The sequence below is a fragment of the Centruroides sculpturatus genome, unplaced genomic scaffold, assembly GCF_000671375.1.
Source record: "Centruroides sculpturatus isolate CEXI.00-Female unplaced genomic scaffold, Cexi_2.0 scaffold152, whole genome shotgun sequence".
Lineage (NCBI taxonomy): Eukaryota > Metazoa > Arthropoda > Arachnida > Scorpiones > Buthidae > Centruroides > Centruroides sculpturatus.
In genome coordinates, this window is record NW_019384348.1 from 269,555 (window position 1) to 291,014 (window position 21,460).

The window sequence follows — 21,460 nt, forward strand, 5'->3', positions numbered from 1 at the left end:
AATTGCAGCTGAATTATTAGTAGTAACAAGTTTTATATATACAAGTTTGTGTTTGAGGGTTTGACATTACAATGTAGCATCAATTATCCAAACTTCTCTCTCTCTCTCTTTTTTTATTTCTTGTGTTTCCTTGGATTGTCAAAACAAACCTTAAATGGATGTCCTTCAGTTTGGATTTTATCATCACATTTCAGAGGCAATTGGCCTCACCACTAATAGCCAGCTTACATACTATACATGTTAAGTCTGAGAATACTGTAAACACCATAATTCTAAGAATATCCCACACCGAAATCTCTGACAGGTTCATTGTGAAATATTCTCAGAATTATACTGCATGTAATGTGCATTTCCTGGAAAATCTGACATACTATTTGTCATAATCCTTCTGTTTTCTTGAGTTTGGGCCTTTGAGTATCAATCTTAATTTGTAAAATGAAAACCATTCACACTTTTCCAGCAAAAGAATTTAAGAAACAAACATTTTCAGTTTATTTTATAAACCTGAGGCAGAGGTTTATAAAATAAACTGAAAATGTTTGTTGTATGCCATATAGTCTGCTTTTGTCCTTCTGACATTTTTCCCTATTCTTTGTTCTTTCCACCTTTGAGAACTTTCTAATCTTCTTAATTCTTTCTTGGAGGTGAGGACCACTTCCTAGAATTCACCAACATAATGTATACGATGTTACCTGAGGGACATATGAAGCAAAGGAAAGTTACTTTTTGACCCGTTCTCGATGAGGGAGGACAATAAATTGCAGTGTCCAGTACCTTTTAAACAGGAGAAAAATGAAACTTGAGGTAGAAAGCTCTGAACTTCCTTGGCTGAAGATATCAGCATTCCAGCTTGATTAGTCTGAACATGAGTGACTAGCTATTGAGATCAAATATACAAAAACCCTCAAAAATTAAAGAAAAGAAAGACAAATGAGAATTTTGTGTTTAAGAAACTTTCACATGGCAATTCACAGTAACCGAACAATGTTTACACTACCCAGGTATTCTTTCCTATCTTGTACACCATCTTTGCTACTTCTCACTTCCTATCTTCTATTTCTTTCTAGGTATAAATTAGGTTGCATTCACACTGCCAATGACAATGACAAAAACCAATGTTTTTATCATTTATCTTTGTCTGTAAAACATTCACACCAGTCATTATAACTGGACCAAGATTCACCATTTGTCATCATCATAACGGAACTGGCCAATCAGTGTGAACTTCCCACAGTTCTTTGACAAAAATGGAGGAACTGCTAATCTCTCATGTTAAAAAAAATGCCCTAAAAAGCTTAATAAATAGTCTAAAATATTTTGAGATATACAAAAATAATTTTAAAAATCCTTCAATAATCTTTTAATCATAATTCCTGGACCAAAGCAGAGAAATCACCTTGTTTTTCTCTCAATATGAATGGCTATAATTACCATCAAAGTTTTGATAGTTTCCTGAACAATTGTTGACATCAGTAGTGTGAATTCAGCCTTAGTATTAAGAATTAGTGTAAGAGAAAATTTTTTTTAATTATTATTTTCAGTTTCTTTTTGTACAAATTGCAATATTTTTTGTAATTGTTCTATCAATTACTGGATTTTGGGAAACTGCTAATCAAAAACCTCAGAGTTGGAATCCCTTTGTACATGCACATTATCATCATGCATAATAAATTCATTTTTTCCATCTTCTACTTTACGTGTTTTTTTTTCCTTGAGAGTTTGCTCTCATCAATCAATGAAACCCTTTCTTAATTATTACAGTTCCTTAAACTCTTTTACTGAAAAATGTGAATGGTTTTCATTTTACAAGTTATCTCTTCCAGTTTTAATTTTTGATTTTAATCTTAATTTAATCTGTAGGTGCCACCAATCCATGCCACTCCCAAATTCTTCCTTTTTTTGCTTCTTGAAAAACAGTTTCGCCAGTCTGTGTATGTGTAAAATTCTTGCCCAGAATGGCATCATTTCCAAAAAGAAAGCAGAACATGTTAACAATGAAGTCAAATCTGGAAATCAAACTGTTGGCCAATATTTTTAATCTTAGTAAAGCAACAATTCCAGATACAAAAAAAAGGAGAGAATCAATCTTAAAATTTGCATCAAAACTGAACTCAGACAATGATTCAAGAAATGAAACACTATGAATTGAGCAAATGATGACAGCTCAAAGAAATTAAAAACCATGAGGCAAGCATGGCAAGGAAGAGGAACACAAAGTGCCTTGATAGTGAACTTTATTTGTAGTTTACATAAAGATGAAACAAAGGAAATCTGATATCTTTATTGTATAAGAAAATGTTAGAACTAAATATTAAGTTGAATGATTCACCTAATTTCAAAGTTGTTACTAGTTGGCTAAAGAATATTAAATCTTGCAATTGTATAATTTCATATTGAGGGAGAATCATTGTCTTGTGATAGCATTTGAATTCAAAGAGAAGTTTTTGCAGTGTATGGAAAATGACGGCTACTCTAGAAATGGTGTGTACAACACACAACACAGATCAAACAGGAATAAATTAGAAGGTACTTCCAAGAAAGTTTACAGGCTTCAAAGCATGAATATGTTGCTCTAAGTTTTACAGTCACCAAAGAATGGATTATGGTTGTTTGTACAAACACTAGTGTAAATAAACTCATACTATTAGGGTAATATGTTTTATGAAACAGACCCTAGACTGGCATCTAGAACACTGCTATCAGCCTAAAAAACATAATGGCAGTGCTTTAAGTAATGTCAAAACAGATAACATTGAGAAATTTTTGATTTGTTAATTTTTTATCAGGCACATACAAAATTTTCTTTAAGTTTTGTTTTTATTTGCCCCAAACTACAGTATTTTAATTTATAAGTTTTGGAACAGGTTAATATTGGTAATATTATGACTGATAACAATATCTGTAATCATGATAATTCTATTGTATACAGGATTTTAAATATAAAATTTAAAACATTGAAATAAATATTTAAAATTTTGTATCTGACAATGTATGACCATTAAATATAAAATACAAATAGTGTTAAGAAAAATACAAATTAATACAATTCACCAAAGCTAAAAGTTATTTTTAAATATCTAAATAATTTAATTATCTTTTCATTACAAACCTTGTTTTTGTTCTTCTGTCAATTCTTCTTTCACTGGTAATTTTTCAGATTCTTCTTTTAATGTATTAGAATCATCAGAAACCTCTTTATCAAGAGAGATAGATTTCTCTTTCATTTCACTTTTATGCACGTTATCATCTTCTGCATTCTTATATAAATTATCATTGTTGGTTGGATTTTCCAATAAATAAGAACTAGAATCTTTTCTATCATCCTTAACTAATAATTCATCAACAGAATCTGCAATTGTTTTTGAATCTTCAGTTTTGGTAATAACTTTTAAATTTTCAGAATTTGTTATTTTTTCATTAGAATGACTAGAAACAGGTTCTTCACTAGATGACGCATCATTATTCTTTGAAGTAACAGGTGAATTTAATGACGATTCTTTTGGTTCATCTTCAGAAGGATTATTTACATTTACACTAACAGCAGGAGATTTAATGTGTGTATCTTGATTAGCTTTCACAATATTGTTTCTTAACCATAAAAATAGTAACAATAATAATACTTTCTGACATTTTAAAAAGACCATATTGAACTAGTACTTGTTAAAAATCTTCAGTTCTTGATATTTTCTGTAAATAAAAAAATTCAGACTATATTTCCAAAGATCATGAAAACAGACTTAGTTATAACAACATAATTTTCATAACAATTAAACTGTTGAATATCCAGCAACATATACATAGACAATATTTTTAAACAAATATGTAAAAATTCAGTAAATTAGAAAGAATTCTTAGTTTTGTTTAACATATAAAGAATCTTCACATCAAGAACATGTAGATAAAAGTATTTTACATGTTAATTATTAATAATGATATTAATTACATATGCATACTTGATGACACAAAACAAATTGTGCATTCAAGTAATATCATATATTTATATTATAGAATATTTAAAATTTGTTAACAGATTGTAATTTTGTAACAAATTCAAAGTAATTATAACAATTTGTAAACTCAAATTTAAAAACAATCTATTCAGTCCTATCTAGTCTGAGCTTAAAACATTGAGTACAGACTAGATAGAATTGGATAGCCAACTCTGGGAAAAGTGTTTGCAGCACCATCAGCTGTCATCAGATGAAAATACATTTTAATTTTATCTAAATAAAATTATAAATTTGATGTAAGTTAATTAAAAATTTAAGCTTATATAATCTTGTATTTATTTATTAAAAACACAAAATTATATACACTTATATTAAACAGTGTTGCTACACCACATCAAAAAAACTGGTTGTTAAGAATAAAACTATACACAAAATATCACAAAAACCAGTAAAAGGAATAAAAGTTATTGGGCTGCAATTTGAAAAAATTGTAGACCTATAAATTCCCAGTTGTCCATCTTTCCTTAATCTTGAGAGCAAAGTTAGATAGATGAAAAATGAGACCAGATATGGAAACCTTAGGGGGAGGAAGTCCCAATTAACTATATATGAACTTCCAGTTTGCACCAAAAGTCATGTTATTTCAATTCAAAAATTTCCCCTTGAAAGGAGTTAGTTAGATGACCAGCACAACTCTATTGCTAACAGGAAAGTATAATGTACAGGGGCAAGACACTACTAATTTGAAGTGGAGAGCATATACTGTATTTTAAATCAAATAAATTAAAAATATGATTAAAAATTGCAGCCCAGCATTGTGATGGTGTCAAAACAAATATTTGCTTGTTTATTTATACAAATTTTGACCTCATTTTTGTTCCTGGTTGCTGTGCAATAACTCAGTTACCAAACAAGCTACTCAGTGGAGCCAGCCACTGATGGTCAACTTCCTATACTTCCTAGGTTAAAAGAAAGTTGACAGCCTGATCAAATTGAAAAAAAAACATTTCTATTAAATTGCATTGCACATGGACATCTTTTGCTCCCATTTAACAAAACAGTGAGCTATTCTGAAGTATTGCCAAAATACATAAATATTTTGGCATTTATGTATTGCCAAAATATTGCCTTTGACAGGACCCAAGAAAAATTAAATTTTTGATGACTGACATATACTGTTCTCAGAAAGTTTATTCCCACAGTTCTTTTTGCATGGAAAAGTTTGCATATATCATTTCTGAATCCTTTCAGCCACTGCTGCTGTCTTCCTCTTCAAAGTCCGCATACTGTTTAGCATCTTTAACTATTGACAGACTTTCGTAGAACTTCATATTCTCTGCCTTCTGCAGGAAAACTGACAGCTTCAGGTAGTCCACAAGTTTCTTGTTCAGAATAGGTACTGGATCTTTGTACGCTTGTGGCAGTGTTAAGTCATTGATCCACTTCCTAGTGCTTCTAATCAGAATACTTTTGTATGGTCCAGAATATGTGTCATAAATTTGAACAGCCTCTTCATCTTCAGTGACTTTTCTAATCCTTGCTGATTTCAGATTCAATTTTTACTTAATAAACAGGTGATGTTTACGTACCTGCATTCAGGAGCATGCAGGTATGTAAACATCACCTATTATGTTCCTATTCTCTTCTTTTTGTGGTTTGTGTGACTAATTCTATAAACTTTGGCCTCTCAGATACTGTCTTCTTTCCTCTTCTTTCTTGACTGCAAACATCTACCAATATCAAACATCTTCAAATAATTTTGAGATTATTGTGATCCAGAATACTGTGCTTTTCAATGTAGTTGGCCATCATTTAAGTCACCTTTCTCACAAAAACAGCAATATCCCTGACAATTATTGACTTTGTAAATAAATCTTGACATTATCTGCTGACATAGTTTTTGTAATAACTCAATCTTTCATATAGAATATCTCTGTTGGAATTTTCTGTTGTTGCATAATATTTCATGATCAAGTCACCCATTAGAGTTGACAGATGCAATGAAAAATTCATTTTTTCTCAATTTTGACATATGTTGTTTTTGCAAAACAAGGCCTCAATTACATTTCAGTGTGCATGCAGGAAAGATATTATTTCTGTTTTTCGATGTGTGTCACAGTTCAATTTAAATCAAATTAATTAATAAAAATAAAGTTAATTGACATTCAAATAATGTAAATGGCATTCAAGAATTCATGTTTAAATATGCTTAAGTTAAATTAAATAACAAAAATTTATTGATATAATACTATATATTTATTTATGCTTCTAACACGATAGTGTTATAAATTAAGACACTTGGCGGGTTTACTCATCTTTATTTAGATGAGAAAATCCACCAAGTGTCTTAATTTATAACACTTTATCGTGTTAGAAGCATAAACAAATTGTAAAGCACGGTTTCATATCATCATCATAATACTATATATTATAATATTAATATTTATTAATACTAGATAGCCAGTTAATTAAAACTAAAAATAATAATTAAAACTGGCCTTTACACCAAAACTGAAACTAAAACTAAAATTAAAAACAAAATTAATTAATTAAAATCGTCAAAATCAAATCAATTGAAACATATTATGGAAATTGTGGATCAATCAGAAAAGTATCAATACTTGTCTGATTGATTTGGTTATTTTTCATGCCAGCAATCAGTTGAGTCTGTATTTATAGCACTTTTTTGTAAAGTGTTTATTTTGGTTTTGGTTGGTGGTGGTAATGGAACAGTTTTTAATATGTATATCCAGAATAAAGATAGATATAGATAAAACAATATTATATTGCCTTTTAGGCATTTTTATGCATAAAATAGTGCTAAAAAGATAAAAAAAAAAAAAAAAGTTTTATTTTGGGGGTTGCAAACAGATTTAATCCATTTTTATTGTTTCTTATGGGAAAATCTGTTTCAGTTTAGAACAAATCAATTTTTGAATAACTTTCAGGAACGAATTAAGTTTGAAACCGGATTGACTGTATTTCCACTATGACAGTAATCTAACTATACTTCTAAAATAGTAATCCATATAGGTTTTAAACAAATGCTCTGTTCCATTTTTATCCAATGATGATAAGTTGATTTATTGAAACTGTTCTTAATACTTACAAATTTCTACTTTTATAATTGTATATAGTATTAAATTAACATCTAGAGCAGAAGTGTCCCAACCTTTTTGTTTCTCTGGGCGGCATTGGAAGAGGTCAAGGAGTTTTGGGCCACAATATATACTTGTGGCCCAATATACAAGTATATTTAAGGATTAACATGTCTAGATTACAATAATAAGTATTAAATCTTTTCACGAAAAAGGATATTTTAAAAAATTACTTCTACAGACACTTTCAATTTTTACTTTGAAATAGATAAATTCATTTATTATAAAAGAGACAAATGAAAATTTATTTGAAAAACACAAATATTTATTTTCTTTCGGCCTCTAATTAATAAAAAGCGACAAAACACCATTTTAAAATGCATTGTTATTCAACTAATATATTTATAAATAGTATGTAGCCCAAGAAGTAGCCAAAGCGCCAAATGATATTTATGTCAAACAAAAAAAAGTAGCCACATTTGGCGCAAATGTAGCGAAATCTTGCAATGTTGGAAGAAATACTAAAAAAAGCTGGAGTTGTGACTCAAAGGATTATAGAATGTAGGGAAAGGAGAGAAAAGACAAAAGATAAAGAAGTGAGAAAGGTTGGTCTCACTACATTTATCTTTTGTCATTTCTCACTTTTCCTCCTTTTCCCAAATTTGGGTCTATAATCTTTTGAGTCACAACTCCAGCTTTATTTAGTAATCCTTCCTCATTCATACATCTCCAAATATTTGAAAATATTTCCTTTCCACTCAAAAATAAAATATGAATAAAGGTTTATGACTTTGTGTAACTTCTTTTTTGAGTTTATGCCGTTGAAATAAATAAATAATAAAAAAATTAAAACATTTGTTGATTTTGTTTACACGTTTATTGAGCTGCATTGGAACTTGCCTTGGGCCGCATGCAGCCTGTGGGTTGGACACTCCTGATATAGAGACAGTTTTCTTATTATTTTATTTACAAATATGATGTATAGTATCACTATATGTTATTTAATTTAACTTAAATCTAATGTATGAGTTACAAATGTATACAAAATATAAACATCCAAACTGAATAGTTATATATTAAAGCCAAACAATTGCCAAATTATATTGAGCTATATTACTACTACTATTATTAATATAAATGTAAATGTTACAAATGTAAATGAAATTATTAAACACTTGAATTCTAAGATATCAAAAATATAAATCATTTGCTAAAAAATGACTTTTTTGTAATTTTTAAATGATATTTCAACTACCCTGCCAAGTTTTTAAATGCAGATCAGACAGCCCTTTACTGGAAATGTATGCCTGACAAAAGTTATGTGGCTAAAGAAGAGACCAAGATGCCAGGCTTCAAACCAGCTAAAGATTGGGTGTCTCTACTGTTCTGTGGTAATAGTGCTGGGGATTCCAAAACTAAACCAGTGCTTATATACCACTCTACCTGACCTCATGCCTTTAAGAACATATGCACATTAACTCTCCCTGTGCATTGGTGTGCTAACAAAAAAGGATGGATGATGAAAGTGATCTCTGAAGAGTGGTTTATGACCCACTTCTGTGCTGAGATAAAACAATACTGTGCTAAGAAGAATATTACTTTTAAAGCAATTCTTCTCTTAGATAATTTTTCCAGCCACCCTACCAACTTAAATGACCTTCAGAGTGAGATCAAAGTTATTTATCTTAATCTCACTTTTGCAGCTAATGGACCAGGAAGTGAAGGCCACATCTAAGCTTATGTATCTCAATCTTACCTTTGAGGCAATACACAAGGCATTGTCAGACAATGAGGAACAGTGCAGCAATATTGGAAAACATTTAACATTCTTGATGATGTTTCCTTCATTGTCAAGGCTTGGAAAGCGATAAATGAAGCTTACTTTCTAAATGGATGGTGCAAGTTATTTCCTGACACAACTCCAGACTTTGGTGGGTTGGAAGGAGATCATATGACTTGAAACCTGAACAGAGCAAAGACATTACCATGACTTTTAAGAGCTAGACCTAAATGACATCATCGATGTGATAGAAGCTCCAGAGAGAATTAAATGACATAGAGGTCATAGAGTTAAATTTAATGGACAAAGAATGAGAGGACCCAGATATAGATGAAGTTGATGATAATGATGACCATTAGACCCTAGTCCAACATTAACCATGTCAAACCTAAATAAAATAATGTCCATCTATGGGCAGTTGACCGATCTCACATTAAGCAAACCCAAGTTTTGAGAGAATAGAATCAGTGACTGCTATTTTAGATCGTGGAATTGCATTCTACAAAGAAATTTATAGGGAACAACGAGCAGCAAGTAAACAGTCAACAATAACTACTTTCTTTAGAAGTTTTTCGGCTTCTCCATTGCCAGCTCCATCACCCTTGCCAGTTCCTAGCACCATCTCCAACACTTTCATCTGCACCATTCCAGCAGAGAACCAGTAGCTGGCCCTTCTGGAGTCAGGTCTTCTACCCTTCATGTCACAAACATTGACAGTGACAATGATCCAGACTTTCCAGATACTTCCTTCAGCAACTAGTGATAAGTAATGACCATGATGAAATCAAAGCCCAGTGAGCAGGAGCTGCATGAGCAAGCCAGTAAGTGTTATGATACATACTTTCACTATCATTTTTATTATTTATTGATCATTTCATATACATATTATTAAATTTTACTGTAAATGTTATTCCAACCATGAAGCAATATCATTACGTGTTTAAAACTATTTGGTGGTGATATTTAGGTAAGTTGTAAATTGGGTAGCTTGGGATCTTGAAATGAAACCCTATTTTCCCATATATTCTATAATAAATTCATCACTATTTTGCTTATCATGGTGTTATTCTGGAACCAAACCCACATAATAAACAAGGATAGATGTATTATGAAAAATTCTTATGAAGTGACATCCTTTATTTTAACAATATGCAATACATTTTTTATAAACTTGAAATATGTTAAATTTTTCCTGTTATGATCAATCACATCCAGTAAAGGCAATTTATGTGCAACAAATGACCATATTTAAATGCCTTTATGAGAAATTCTAAATAAATCAAATACATTAAGAAAACATAGGTAAAAAAACAAATTTTTAAATAAAAATATCAGCAAATTTAAAAGTCATAACTAATGTTTTTTTTCCAACCAAGCTATAGGATAGTTTGTATAATACACTAATCAGATCAAGTACTAATTCATTAAAAACATAACAGTTCTAATAATGATTTTCATAATGATTTTGATTAACTTATTTTTAAAAAAGTTATTAAACTTTTTTAAATGTCAATTGAAATGATCTTGGAAAAACATTTAAGGCTTGTAATATTATATACATTTAGAAAAGATAACAATGCAGTTACAATGACAAACAATATTTGTAGTGTGTACAGCAGAAGACATAATTAAATTAAAAAATAAAAATTTCATTCTTACAGATGTCCCTCAATCTGGATGATCTTTTGGCACACAAAATGTTGCAAAAAGACAAAATTATCTTAAGTAAAAAATAATAAGTTTTACATGGCCAACGATTATTTAATATTAATAAAATAAAAGGACGACTCTTACAAAAAAAATTTTTGTTTCAGTCATTTCTTTCGTTGTTCGCACCATCAGCAGTTCATAAAATCACAAACTCACGGAGACGACCTTCCTTTTTAGGCTACTGCCTCCGTTTTGTTGTAAGAGTCGTCCTTTTATTTTATTAATACAAAATTATCTACATTGAGAAATTACAGAAAAACTTGGGAGTGTTGCAATCAACAGCAGTTAGGCAGTTATAGCAACTAGTAAAGATAAACAAGTGTGGGATATGAGTTCTACATAACCTAACTGACCTGTTCGGTAAAACAGGATTGCTTGGATCAATTATCCATATGCATTTCACTTCTTAATATATAAGAAACATCCCTATTTCTGGACAAAATAGTAACTAGGAATAATAGGGTAAGAAACAGATATTATATAATTATGCCATTTATAAAAGATAGTGGTTAAATCAAAAGGCTAGTCCAACTCCAGAACCCAAAGCAATGCCTTCATCCTTGAAAGATGTTGCATGATGGGTCATGAGAAAAAAAACTACATTTTGAGTTGTGGAATCCAAATGAAACAGTAAATGTTACTTATACTGCCAGCAATTGGAAAGACTTGGTAAAAAACTCCACGAAAAAGGTTCAATTTAACAGTGTTATTTTGTTACATAACAACACTCAAGCCTAAGTTGCAATAGCCACCCAACAAAAATTATGACAGCTTAATTAGAAAGTTCTCTCTCATCTTCCATATAGTCCTGATCTGGCATTTACAGACTATCACCTCTTTCAATCTCTTCAAAATAATCTTAATGGAAAAGTTTTAAATTACAAGATGATAGCCAGAAGATTATAAGAATTATTTTGATATGAGAAAGTTGTAGTTAGATGAAAAAATGTCATAACTAATGAAGAATTATTGGGATATTGGATTAAAATAAATTTATTTTTTTATGTCAATATGGTCTACTATAATTTGGGAGAAAAACACAATAAAAAAATTAATTTGCTTTGCTGCAGTTTTATGTTGGTAGTTTTATTACTTGTTTTATCTAGTTACAGATTAATTAAATACAAAAAATTACAAAAAAAAACATTTCCAAATGGCACTTAGGAAATACCATGTTATGCATGAAACTGTACAATGCATTACATTAGATCACAAGCTTTTACAATAAACAAAATACAGTGAGTGATTGGTTAACAAACATAATCCGTTCCAAGACTTTGTTCGCTATCCAAATTGTTTGTTAACTGATTATCAATTTATCATAGGTTTTTATGGGAATTTGATTAATTTGTTCTGGAGACCCCAAAAAATAAAAAAATATATACTTTCTTACTACGTTCATTTATATGTAATAATAAAAATACATATATACACAGTATTGCATTTTTATTAGTCACATTTTTTCCATTTGTGGGGGTAAAAGAATCTGTCTAATGTCGATTGCTTTTCTCTCTTCTTCAAGATTTTTCAGAAGTAATTAATAGCATTGTAATTGTAGAGATCCATAAGCCTATTAACCTCAACCTGATTTGAATGCCATTTTAAGACCATTGTTCTGACATCATCCCACTTCAAAAAATGTTTAATAGCAGATATTGACATTAATTCTCTTTTTCAGAAAAAAAAAAAACATATCTTGCTGAGTTTCTTGGTGTTCTTCTGTCATCAGATCCATTTCAGATTCCATTATGAGCTCTTCAATGTTCTTTATTTCTCAGATGTGATTTTTGCTACTCGTTAAGCTACTTTTGTCTTCTTGATAATACAGTATCTTTCTTAGATAAGATTGAACTGCAGCCTACTGTAGACCTGTTCAAGCCATACTGCCCAGCAACATCAGACATCTTCTGCCCACTCTCTACCTTTGCTATTATACTCTCACCTTTCGAAAATAAAAACAGATGTAAACTTAATGAGTGCTCACCTGACAGTCTCGCGAATACTATAAAAAAAAACTGTTTCTGTCAGAAAAATAAAAGGCTGAAATTACAAGAGAGAGTTTCAAAGTTCGAAGGAATACTATCCAATCAGTATATACCAGGTTGAGCATCAATGTCGACATCTCTCACGCTCCGAAAAGTTTCAAATTGTTGTCCAAAGACAAGGGAAGACCAATCAGTATTCATTATTTTACGTCACTTCTTCTTGTGTTTGTTCTGTGAGATGTTCGTTGTCCAAACATAAAAATCTTTCGCGAAAGTGTTCATTATCCAATTTGTTCATTAACTGATCACCCACTGTACTTACATCGATATAACCAAATAGCAAACATAATAATATATCAAAAGCTTGCAAGCTATTACCCAGGAACATTGCAGATGGCATAGAAAACAATGCAGACAAAACGTGCTATGGCACAACTATAATCATAGATGAAACAATCCATTACATCTGATTAGACGTCACATTCATTGACAAACAAATCAAAATCTCATACATCATAGATATAGCTGTATCAAACATCACAACATATAAAATATATATACTGAAAAAAATTATTACTTGGGCATAATGCTATATACACTATACAAAAGTCTAGAAACATCAAGACTTTATAATGGCACATACAATACATTATACTACACATAGTTGCCATGCTAAACACATCACATAGGAAATTCTTAAACACAGACACATATACGAACAATACATAAACAAAATAACAGCTTTGCCTATAGGAACCTTTGCTTTCATCTAGCATAGCACTAGCCACCAGTATTAACAAAGTAGGATATATTCCACCAACATTATTATTATTATTGTTACTTGGTACTTTTACTACCTAATATAAATAATCAAAATTTTTGCTAGAAAATGCATATCTCAGATATTTGATTTGCTATTTTGTTAATAGTTTATAAATTTTATTTTTTCTTCATACCTAAAAAAACCAATCTTCAACATATATTGTAGAAAACTTATATAAAATTGTGTACAAAACTTATGATCAGCCATAATCAGTTATAATTATTTTATCTATACAAATATGTTTGCTCATGACTAATCTAAATCTTTATATACAATATAATTTTAAATGTTTTTTTTTTCTGTCTGAAAGTAACTGCTGATAAGTAACTACTAATTCATTATTTGCAATACTATCAATGTAAGAGGGTGGTTCAACTTCTGTCTGGAATTTCAGTAATGGCAACAGAACTGTATATGTGCATCTTATCTATATATATAAAAATGAATGTATGTCTGTGTGTCTGTCCTATGTCCTTCATGCATTACCACACCGTTTATCCGATTGCCGTGAAACTTTGGGAAGTTGTTTAATATACTCCAGCGAAGGTTTGTGGCATATTACGATTGCCATGAAACTTTGGAAAGTTTTTAAATACCCTCCCGCGAAGTACATTTATCCTACGATAGATGGTGCGCGTTTACACGAGCATTCGAGCAGTGTGTTCGATCGATTTCAAATTGTGAAGACCATTTCCCACTTTCAAAAAATATCTCTATATATGCATTTGTTATTTACGATATTTGTAATAATTTTTGTTTAATCACTTTATTTCAACTTTTTTTTGCTAATTACGTATTCACTCGAACTTAGTTAAAACCTTAACCGTACCCCGAACAACAACCGAAGTTGTAGGAAGAAATTCGCGTATTTTACCGATCTAGGTATCCCCTTTACCAAATTTTAATATCGACTCAAAATAATTTAAAAAGACAAATTAAAATAAAACGGTTTATTATCCAACTCTCAGAAATTTCACAACGTGCCAAGGAAGAAAGGAAGGAGCAATTAAATAATGAAAATTATAAAGGATTTAAAAATATATATAAAAATGGGGAATATCGCACTTCTGACAATCGCTGCGAGTGTGTGGGCTAAATTTGGAGAATCCGTGCTTCTCGCATGGACAACTGTATGTGGCCGGCTCACGCGTCGGAAAACCTTCCGATTTATTCGTGTATGCACCAGACGGAAAAACAAAAAATATTGTGTATCCACAAGCACTACAATAAATAAATAGAATTGAAACGACACTTTGAAATATTTTCCCGATGAAAATGAATAATAATAATGCTTCAATAAAAATGATAAAATTAAAATTTAATTTTATCATAACGAGTTTGCTTGAATTTCATTTCTTCTGAGATTGCAGCAATGCGTGACGAGTAAGCTAGTATACCATAAAATCTGGTATATAAAATGTATTCCCATTTTAGCAGAGATTATTTAGGTCAAGTATTTAATGTATTTAAACAATCTTGCACCTTTAGTACTCAACCCCAAAATTCTGGTTAAAAAAAATAAAATAAAATTAGGATGTGCATCTAGTTTATCAACTTTAAAAGAGAAGTTTAAAAATATCCTTTAGAATTAAAACTTACCATTAAACATGAATACATGCAAAAGATACTTATTATAGAAATGTCTCAATAATATGTTTGTTTAAACAATAACATTTTTATTCAAGAGTTGGACCAGGTAGAGATTACCTGTAGTCTACTGATGATCATTTGGGAAATTCATTAACCTATTGATGATCACAACTTCACATGCACATGTTTTGAGCCTTATTTTTGGAGAAAAGTTGTCTTATATAAAATAAAAGATAGTTTCAATTTACATTTCTTTCTCTAGATATTACCCTCCACACCGACACTTCGTCGTTTTAGCAATGATGCTATGCCTGCAGAATAAGTCTTTTGGCTGATATCAAAGCATGGTGCTGTGCATGGCAGAAGTGATCAACAGACTTGGTTAAGAAATTTTGGAACACTCAGCTTACAGTTAGAATCTGTCACCATGCAATTATCACCTGTTGACCCTTTGAAGGTTTGGAAGACAGATTAACCCAGAATGCTGAAGTTTTTTTTTTTTTAATACTCTTTCCACCCATGGATACTAAGAGGGCCTCTTATAGCAGGCCCATTATGGTTTCGGCCAGGCCCACAATGGGGCGACCGGGTGGTAAGAGATGGGACCCTACATATCCGAACAGACCACCCCTGAAAAATTCTTGGGGTTCCTTGACCAGTCCAGATTCGATCCCGGGTCATAGGCTGCCACCTTGACCATTCGGCTATCTGGCTGTCAGAATGCTGAAGTCAAAGAGTTTGTCTCCAAAATTAGCCAAATGCTCTGCATGAATAGCATTGTTACCAAAACAATGAGAGAAGTGTCTGCATGTAGAAGGGAAGTACCTAAAGAAAGAAATCAAAACTATGTGGCACATACAGTTCCATCACCATTACTAAAATGCTAGCAGCAGAAGTTGGAAGTTGAACCATCCTTTTATATATATAAATACTTTATATGTATAAACATATATTAGTTTTTGTGATAAATATTTTTGCAATGTTCATTAATTTTGAACTCTGTTGATAAAAAATACATTTCCTTCATCTAAATAACATATTTGTTTATGCCAAACAATTGCCATATTACATTGGGCTATAATAATGTTACTAAATACTAATTAAATGTCAAATAATTTGGACTAGAGATAGCCCAAATTACAATTGTTTGGCATTAATTAATCTAAAAATTGGGTTAATGGATATGTATATTTGTACATTTGCTTATTTGAATTTGTAAAAAAAAATTCATATTCAGAAGTTGAATAAATAAGTTTTAATTAGACATGAAATCATTACATAGTATTAGCTTGCACACTGTTTTGTGTCTTGAGTGCATTTGTTTAGATTGAATACTATAATTTGACATTATCACATTCTTTTGGAGTGCTTTCCTAATTCAGATGGAGACTATGGAGATTTTTTTATAAACTAATGGATCACATAAAAATTGTTAAATTAGTTTATGATATTTATATTATTGCTTAAACTTCTATAAAGAATTATATTTTATTGAAAATCTAAAGAAAGTAAACTGTCGTCATCATTATTATTAAAGTAATTAAATGCCAGTTTTTCATACTATAATACAATTTTCTCATTTGTTTGATTAAAAAACTTTAATGTAAAAAAAATGTTGATAAAGTAATAAAATTTTTTTCTAATGATATCAAATAAATATGAGTTTTCAACAATTGACAAAATATGAATTTTTTATGATTACAAGAAGAATTTAATAGTCTATTCTGATATATAAGTTTCCAAATAAGTTCTTTAATTTGAGAATAATTGCTAAAAGCAATTGAAAATGTTCATTTTCCTCCATTGTTGTTTAATAGAAAAATTTTAGCATATCCTATAATAGATATAACAAGAATTCTAGAAGTTACACAATATCAGAATAAATTTTGTATGATATAAACTATATAAAAATTAATTTATGTTCAATAAAAAACTGTAACCATATCAACACAGTTCACTGTTTCTTTTTGGAGATTATTGGTTGCTTTAACAAAATTTCACTGAAGAAATCTCAATTATCAATAATTTTTATCATTTCTATCTAAAAGAAAAATAAATTTTTGTTGCTTTTACTTTTATATAATATCACTATGTAATTTCTTTATCTATACTAATATTATAAAAAGGTAATGTTTGTATGTATGTATGTATGTATGTATGTACTGTATGTATGTAAGTTTGTTTGCAGCAGGTAATTTCCGAAACTACTCATCCAATTTCAAAAATTCTTTCACCAATATTTAGAATGGAACCTCAGGATGGACATAGGCTGTATATTATTCCGTTAAACATTCATATAAATTAATATATATAATCTAGGTTAAGGCTTTTATGTCCAATAGATGGCACTACGAGTATGACGCCCTAAGTTTGCTTTTCTGTGAGGCATTATGCTTTTCTGTGAAAATGAACTAAAGCAGATCATCTTCTATCTATATAAATAAAAATGTAATGTTCGTTTGTTCCTACCGATTTCTTTGAAATTTTGACACAACGCTGCATTCAAATACGCACGTGTTTTTATATAATATACGTGTCGAAATTCCCCCCACTGAAGGGAGATGGTTAGGATTAAGGCTTACCGTAAAGAACTCTGCTTCTATTTATACTATTTTAGATGCGGTTTTTTGCGTTTTAATAGGGTATGTCAACAGAATGTGCACTAAGAAGAAATTTTTCGAAAAATTCCCCCCACGGGGAAGTGTTATAAATTTATAATAGATACATTTTGAGCCACAACAACGCGTGGTGGGGTCTGCTAGTAATATAATAAATAAGGCACTGACATTAAAAACATCTTTAAAAAATTTCATGTTGAAATCATCATTTTTCAAAATATCTCTTTAATCATTAATATTTTAATGAGCCAGGAACTGATGATCATTTAATAAAGATATTGCTGTAATTTTATGACTTATAATTTGTTCAATATTTCAATATCCAACTGTTAATTCAATTATTCAATTCAATATCCAACTGTGATGATGTTAACCATTCAGTTGTTGCCATCCCTTGGTCACCATATGAATAACACTTCTCCAAAGTTGTCTGTGCCTGACAACTTCCTTCAGCTGCCACACTGTCATGCCACAATCAGCCTTAATCGTGTCCAGCCAGCAAGTTCTTTGTTGTCCTCTTTGCCGAGAACCGCTGATATATCCCCGCATAATATCTTTTTCCAGTCCATTTGCATGCATAATGTGCTCAAAATATGAAAGTTTTTGTTTGGTGATCTTAGCCTCTAATGTCATTTCTGGTTTGACACATTCCAGAATAGTCTGGTTTGTGATATGTGCTGCTGTCCAGGGGATGCAGAACATTCTTCTCCAGCACCATAGCTCAAAGTTATCTATTATTCTTCTATCAGCTTTTTTAACAGTCCAGCTCTTACATCCGTATATCATTATGGGGAAAAACAATTGCATTTATTAGTCTGTATTTGGTTTTAGTGCCTTTATCTTTCTATTATTCAATAATAATAATAAAAACAATTCAAAATGATATATATGAAAAATTAACAGAATAAATTCAATGTTTCAAAAAATAAAGTAATAACTAAATTAATTAAATGTTTAAAGTAATGTTCATAATCTTAGACTTCAATTTGTTAATGTATTATAATTTAAAAGAGAACACCTCATTATAAATACAACAGATCCTATTCTTATGACATAATTGATTCCCAAAAAATCAATCATCATTAAATGAGCCAACATAAATCAAATTCTAATTCCCATAGGTTCAATGTCATAAATTAAAGTTTTATTTTTGGAAATATATTTATAATCATATAATAGATTCAAAAATGGTTAACTGTTGAAATGCCATATTTAAATATATTCATACAACTATAACAAAAAACTCATACCAGTCTTAAAAGCAACAGTTTATGAAGTGAGCAGTTACAAGTTGTGTATATTAGTTATGAAAATAGAGATCCGTTGTATTAAAATATAAAATTTTTCCAATCTAAAAATACTAAAAATACAACAAAATTGGATTTTCATTATCTCTAAAATGGAAAAATTAAATAAACTTCAATGACTCAGGAGAAGATTATATATGAAGTTTAACAATATTACTGTTACTTTGATATTTTNTAATAACTAAATTAATTAAATGTTTAAAGTAATGTTCATAATCTTAGACTTCAATTTGTTAATGTATTATAATTTAAAAGAGAACACCTCATTATAAATACAACAGATCCTATTCTTATGACATAATTGATTCCCAAAAAATCAATCATCATTAAATGAGCCAACATAAATCAAATTCTAATTCCCATAGGTTCAATGTCATAAATTAAAGTTTTATTTTTGGAAATATATTTATAATCATATAATAGATTCAAAAATGGTTAACTGTTGAAATGCCATATTTAAATATATTCATACAACTATAACAAAAAACTCATACCAGTCTTAAAAGCAACAGTTTATGAAGTGAGCAGTTACAAGTTGTGTATATTAGTTATGAAAATAGAGATCCGTTGTATTAAAATATAAAATTTTTCCAATCTAAAAATACTAAAAATACAACAAAATTGGATTTTCATTATCTCTAAAATGGAAAAATTAAATAAACTTCAATGACTCAGGAGAAGATTATATATGAAGTTTAACAATATTACTGTTACTTTGATATTTTAACAATATTGATATTTATCTTTCTTGTTACTGAAAGGTATTCAAATGATATGTTCATTCCAAAACCTCCAAAAAGTTTTAATGTATAAAAATATATATTTCAGCACATTACGTTAACATAATAACAGAGAGAAAAAAATAATCATCATCGAAATTTGATGATAAATAAAAACACAAAGTCAAAACGACACGTCCAAAGACTTAATTAATAATAATATAATTACCGCAGTTGAAACTTTTATTTGTCATCAAATTTCAATTTGTTTTTCTTAACAATGTAAGGTGTTGCTAGTTACAATAAAAACCTTCAGTTGTTTTATGACTTTGCAAAATCAATACAACTAAGTCAGTTCCTATGTGAATGATTACTTAGAAGTACAGTACATCCAACTATATTGTATATAAAAAGATTACAGTATAAACAAATATTTCATGTTATTAAAAGTGATTATCATTATCAACATTGTAATGATGTTGATAATGATAATGCATTGATTGATGATATTTGGATTGAAATATCAAAGTTTATAGTCTAAGTCTATAAAAGTAAATGCAATCTTTTAGAAAAATAAGCTTTATATTTCTATTAAATTAATAAAATAAAAAAAAAACAATAATTTTGAATTCGAATGAACAGGTATTAAAATTTTGACGTAAATATAGGAAAAATAACGAACGATTATTACTTACTTCGAATATTTAGTTTTAACAGTTGTTTCTAAAAATACAAATGCAATTTCACAACATTGTCAACGAAATATATCGATAATTATAAATTTATTAGAATTCTATTTTCCAATAAATTAACGCCACGTACGTCCATCTTTCACTCGATTCTAATAATCCCTCTAGTGACTAAAATAGATTACCTCAACTTGATAAACATTAATGTTAATTATCTCGATAAATAATTTATTTTGGGGGTTATAAATAATAAAATATTTAATAAATAAATCTGAAAATTTTAACTTGTTATTAATCCGAATAAAATAACTTTAATAGCGATAAATTTTTAACTTTTCATCTGGGAAAGTTTTTCGCGTCTTCCATTGACCGCTCTTATGTAATTGTTTGTACTGTACCTGAATATTTTAAAGTCAAGCTTGTAAATGGTGCCAAACTTTAACTAAAATAATAAAAAAGAAAAGAAGTAATTCGGATACAACTGCACGAAAATTTTAAAATATATATATATATATTAACTGTATTTTATATTTACAACTCTTATTAAATTATTATAATTTTAATTGACAACATTTAGTTTATTTAATTATTATTTTTTTTAATCGCATAATTAATTTTGATTTTTTTATTCTTGAAATTTAAATAAAATTTTCTACATGAAATAATCCAGAGAAAATTTTTCTTTATTTTAAAAGTTGCATATTGCATAAATGTGGTGTTATATCCAAACAAAAACGTCTAAGATGTAAAAAGATTTCGCCATTTAAAAATTTATAACGATTTTGACGGCATTCGAAATTTTTTTTAGAAGTTTTTTTTTTAGGTAAAGATAAGCTTGGTGTTTGGAAGCGGTACCCACAAGATTTTTATCTATATTATTCTTTTCGCTTCCAAGCGCCAAGCTTATCTTTATCAAAGAAAAATTCCTAAGAAAAACTTTCACTGTCGTCTTGGCGAAATTTTTTTACATCACAGATGATTTTGTTTGTATATCAATTGTAGTTTTTTCTCTGCCAGAGTCTACAGTGCCGGATGAAGAAAAAGAAGAAAATACAGCGTTTTTTGGCGATTTTTTACACTTTTCAATTGCTTATATTTCGTCAACTGCTTTATAGAAAATCTTGAAATTTTGCACATTACCCCCCTCAAAAAAACGATTTTCTTTCATACGAGATATTCGGAATTACTTCA

General features: G+C 29.5%; 1 protein-coding gene across 1 annotated transcript in view; it reads right to left on the bottom strand.

The window, feature by feature from the left end:
• The window catches only part of LOC111636595 (protein sel-1 homolog 1-like), a 94,406-nt gene extending 73,965 nt beyond the window's left edge, over positions 1-20,441 (bottom strand). The window contains exons 1-2 of the mRNA XM_023381878.1: positions 20,276-20,441; positions 3,110-3,687 (exon numbers count right to left, since the gene is read on the bottom strand). Of these exons, the coding sequence (XP_023237646.1) occupies positions 3,110-3,644 (535 nt within the window). The 5' untranslated portion in view covers positions 3,645-3,687; positions 20,276-20,441. The remainder of the gene's footprint in view (positions 1-3,109; positions 3,688-20,275) is intronic.
• Between the last annotated feature and the right edge of the window lie 1,019 nt (positions 20,442-21,460).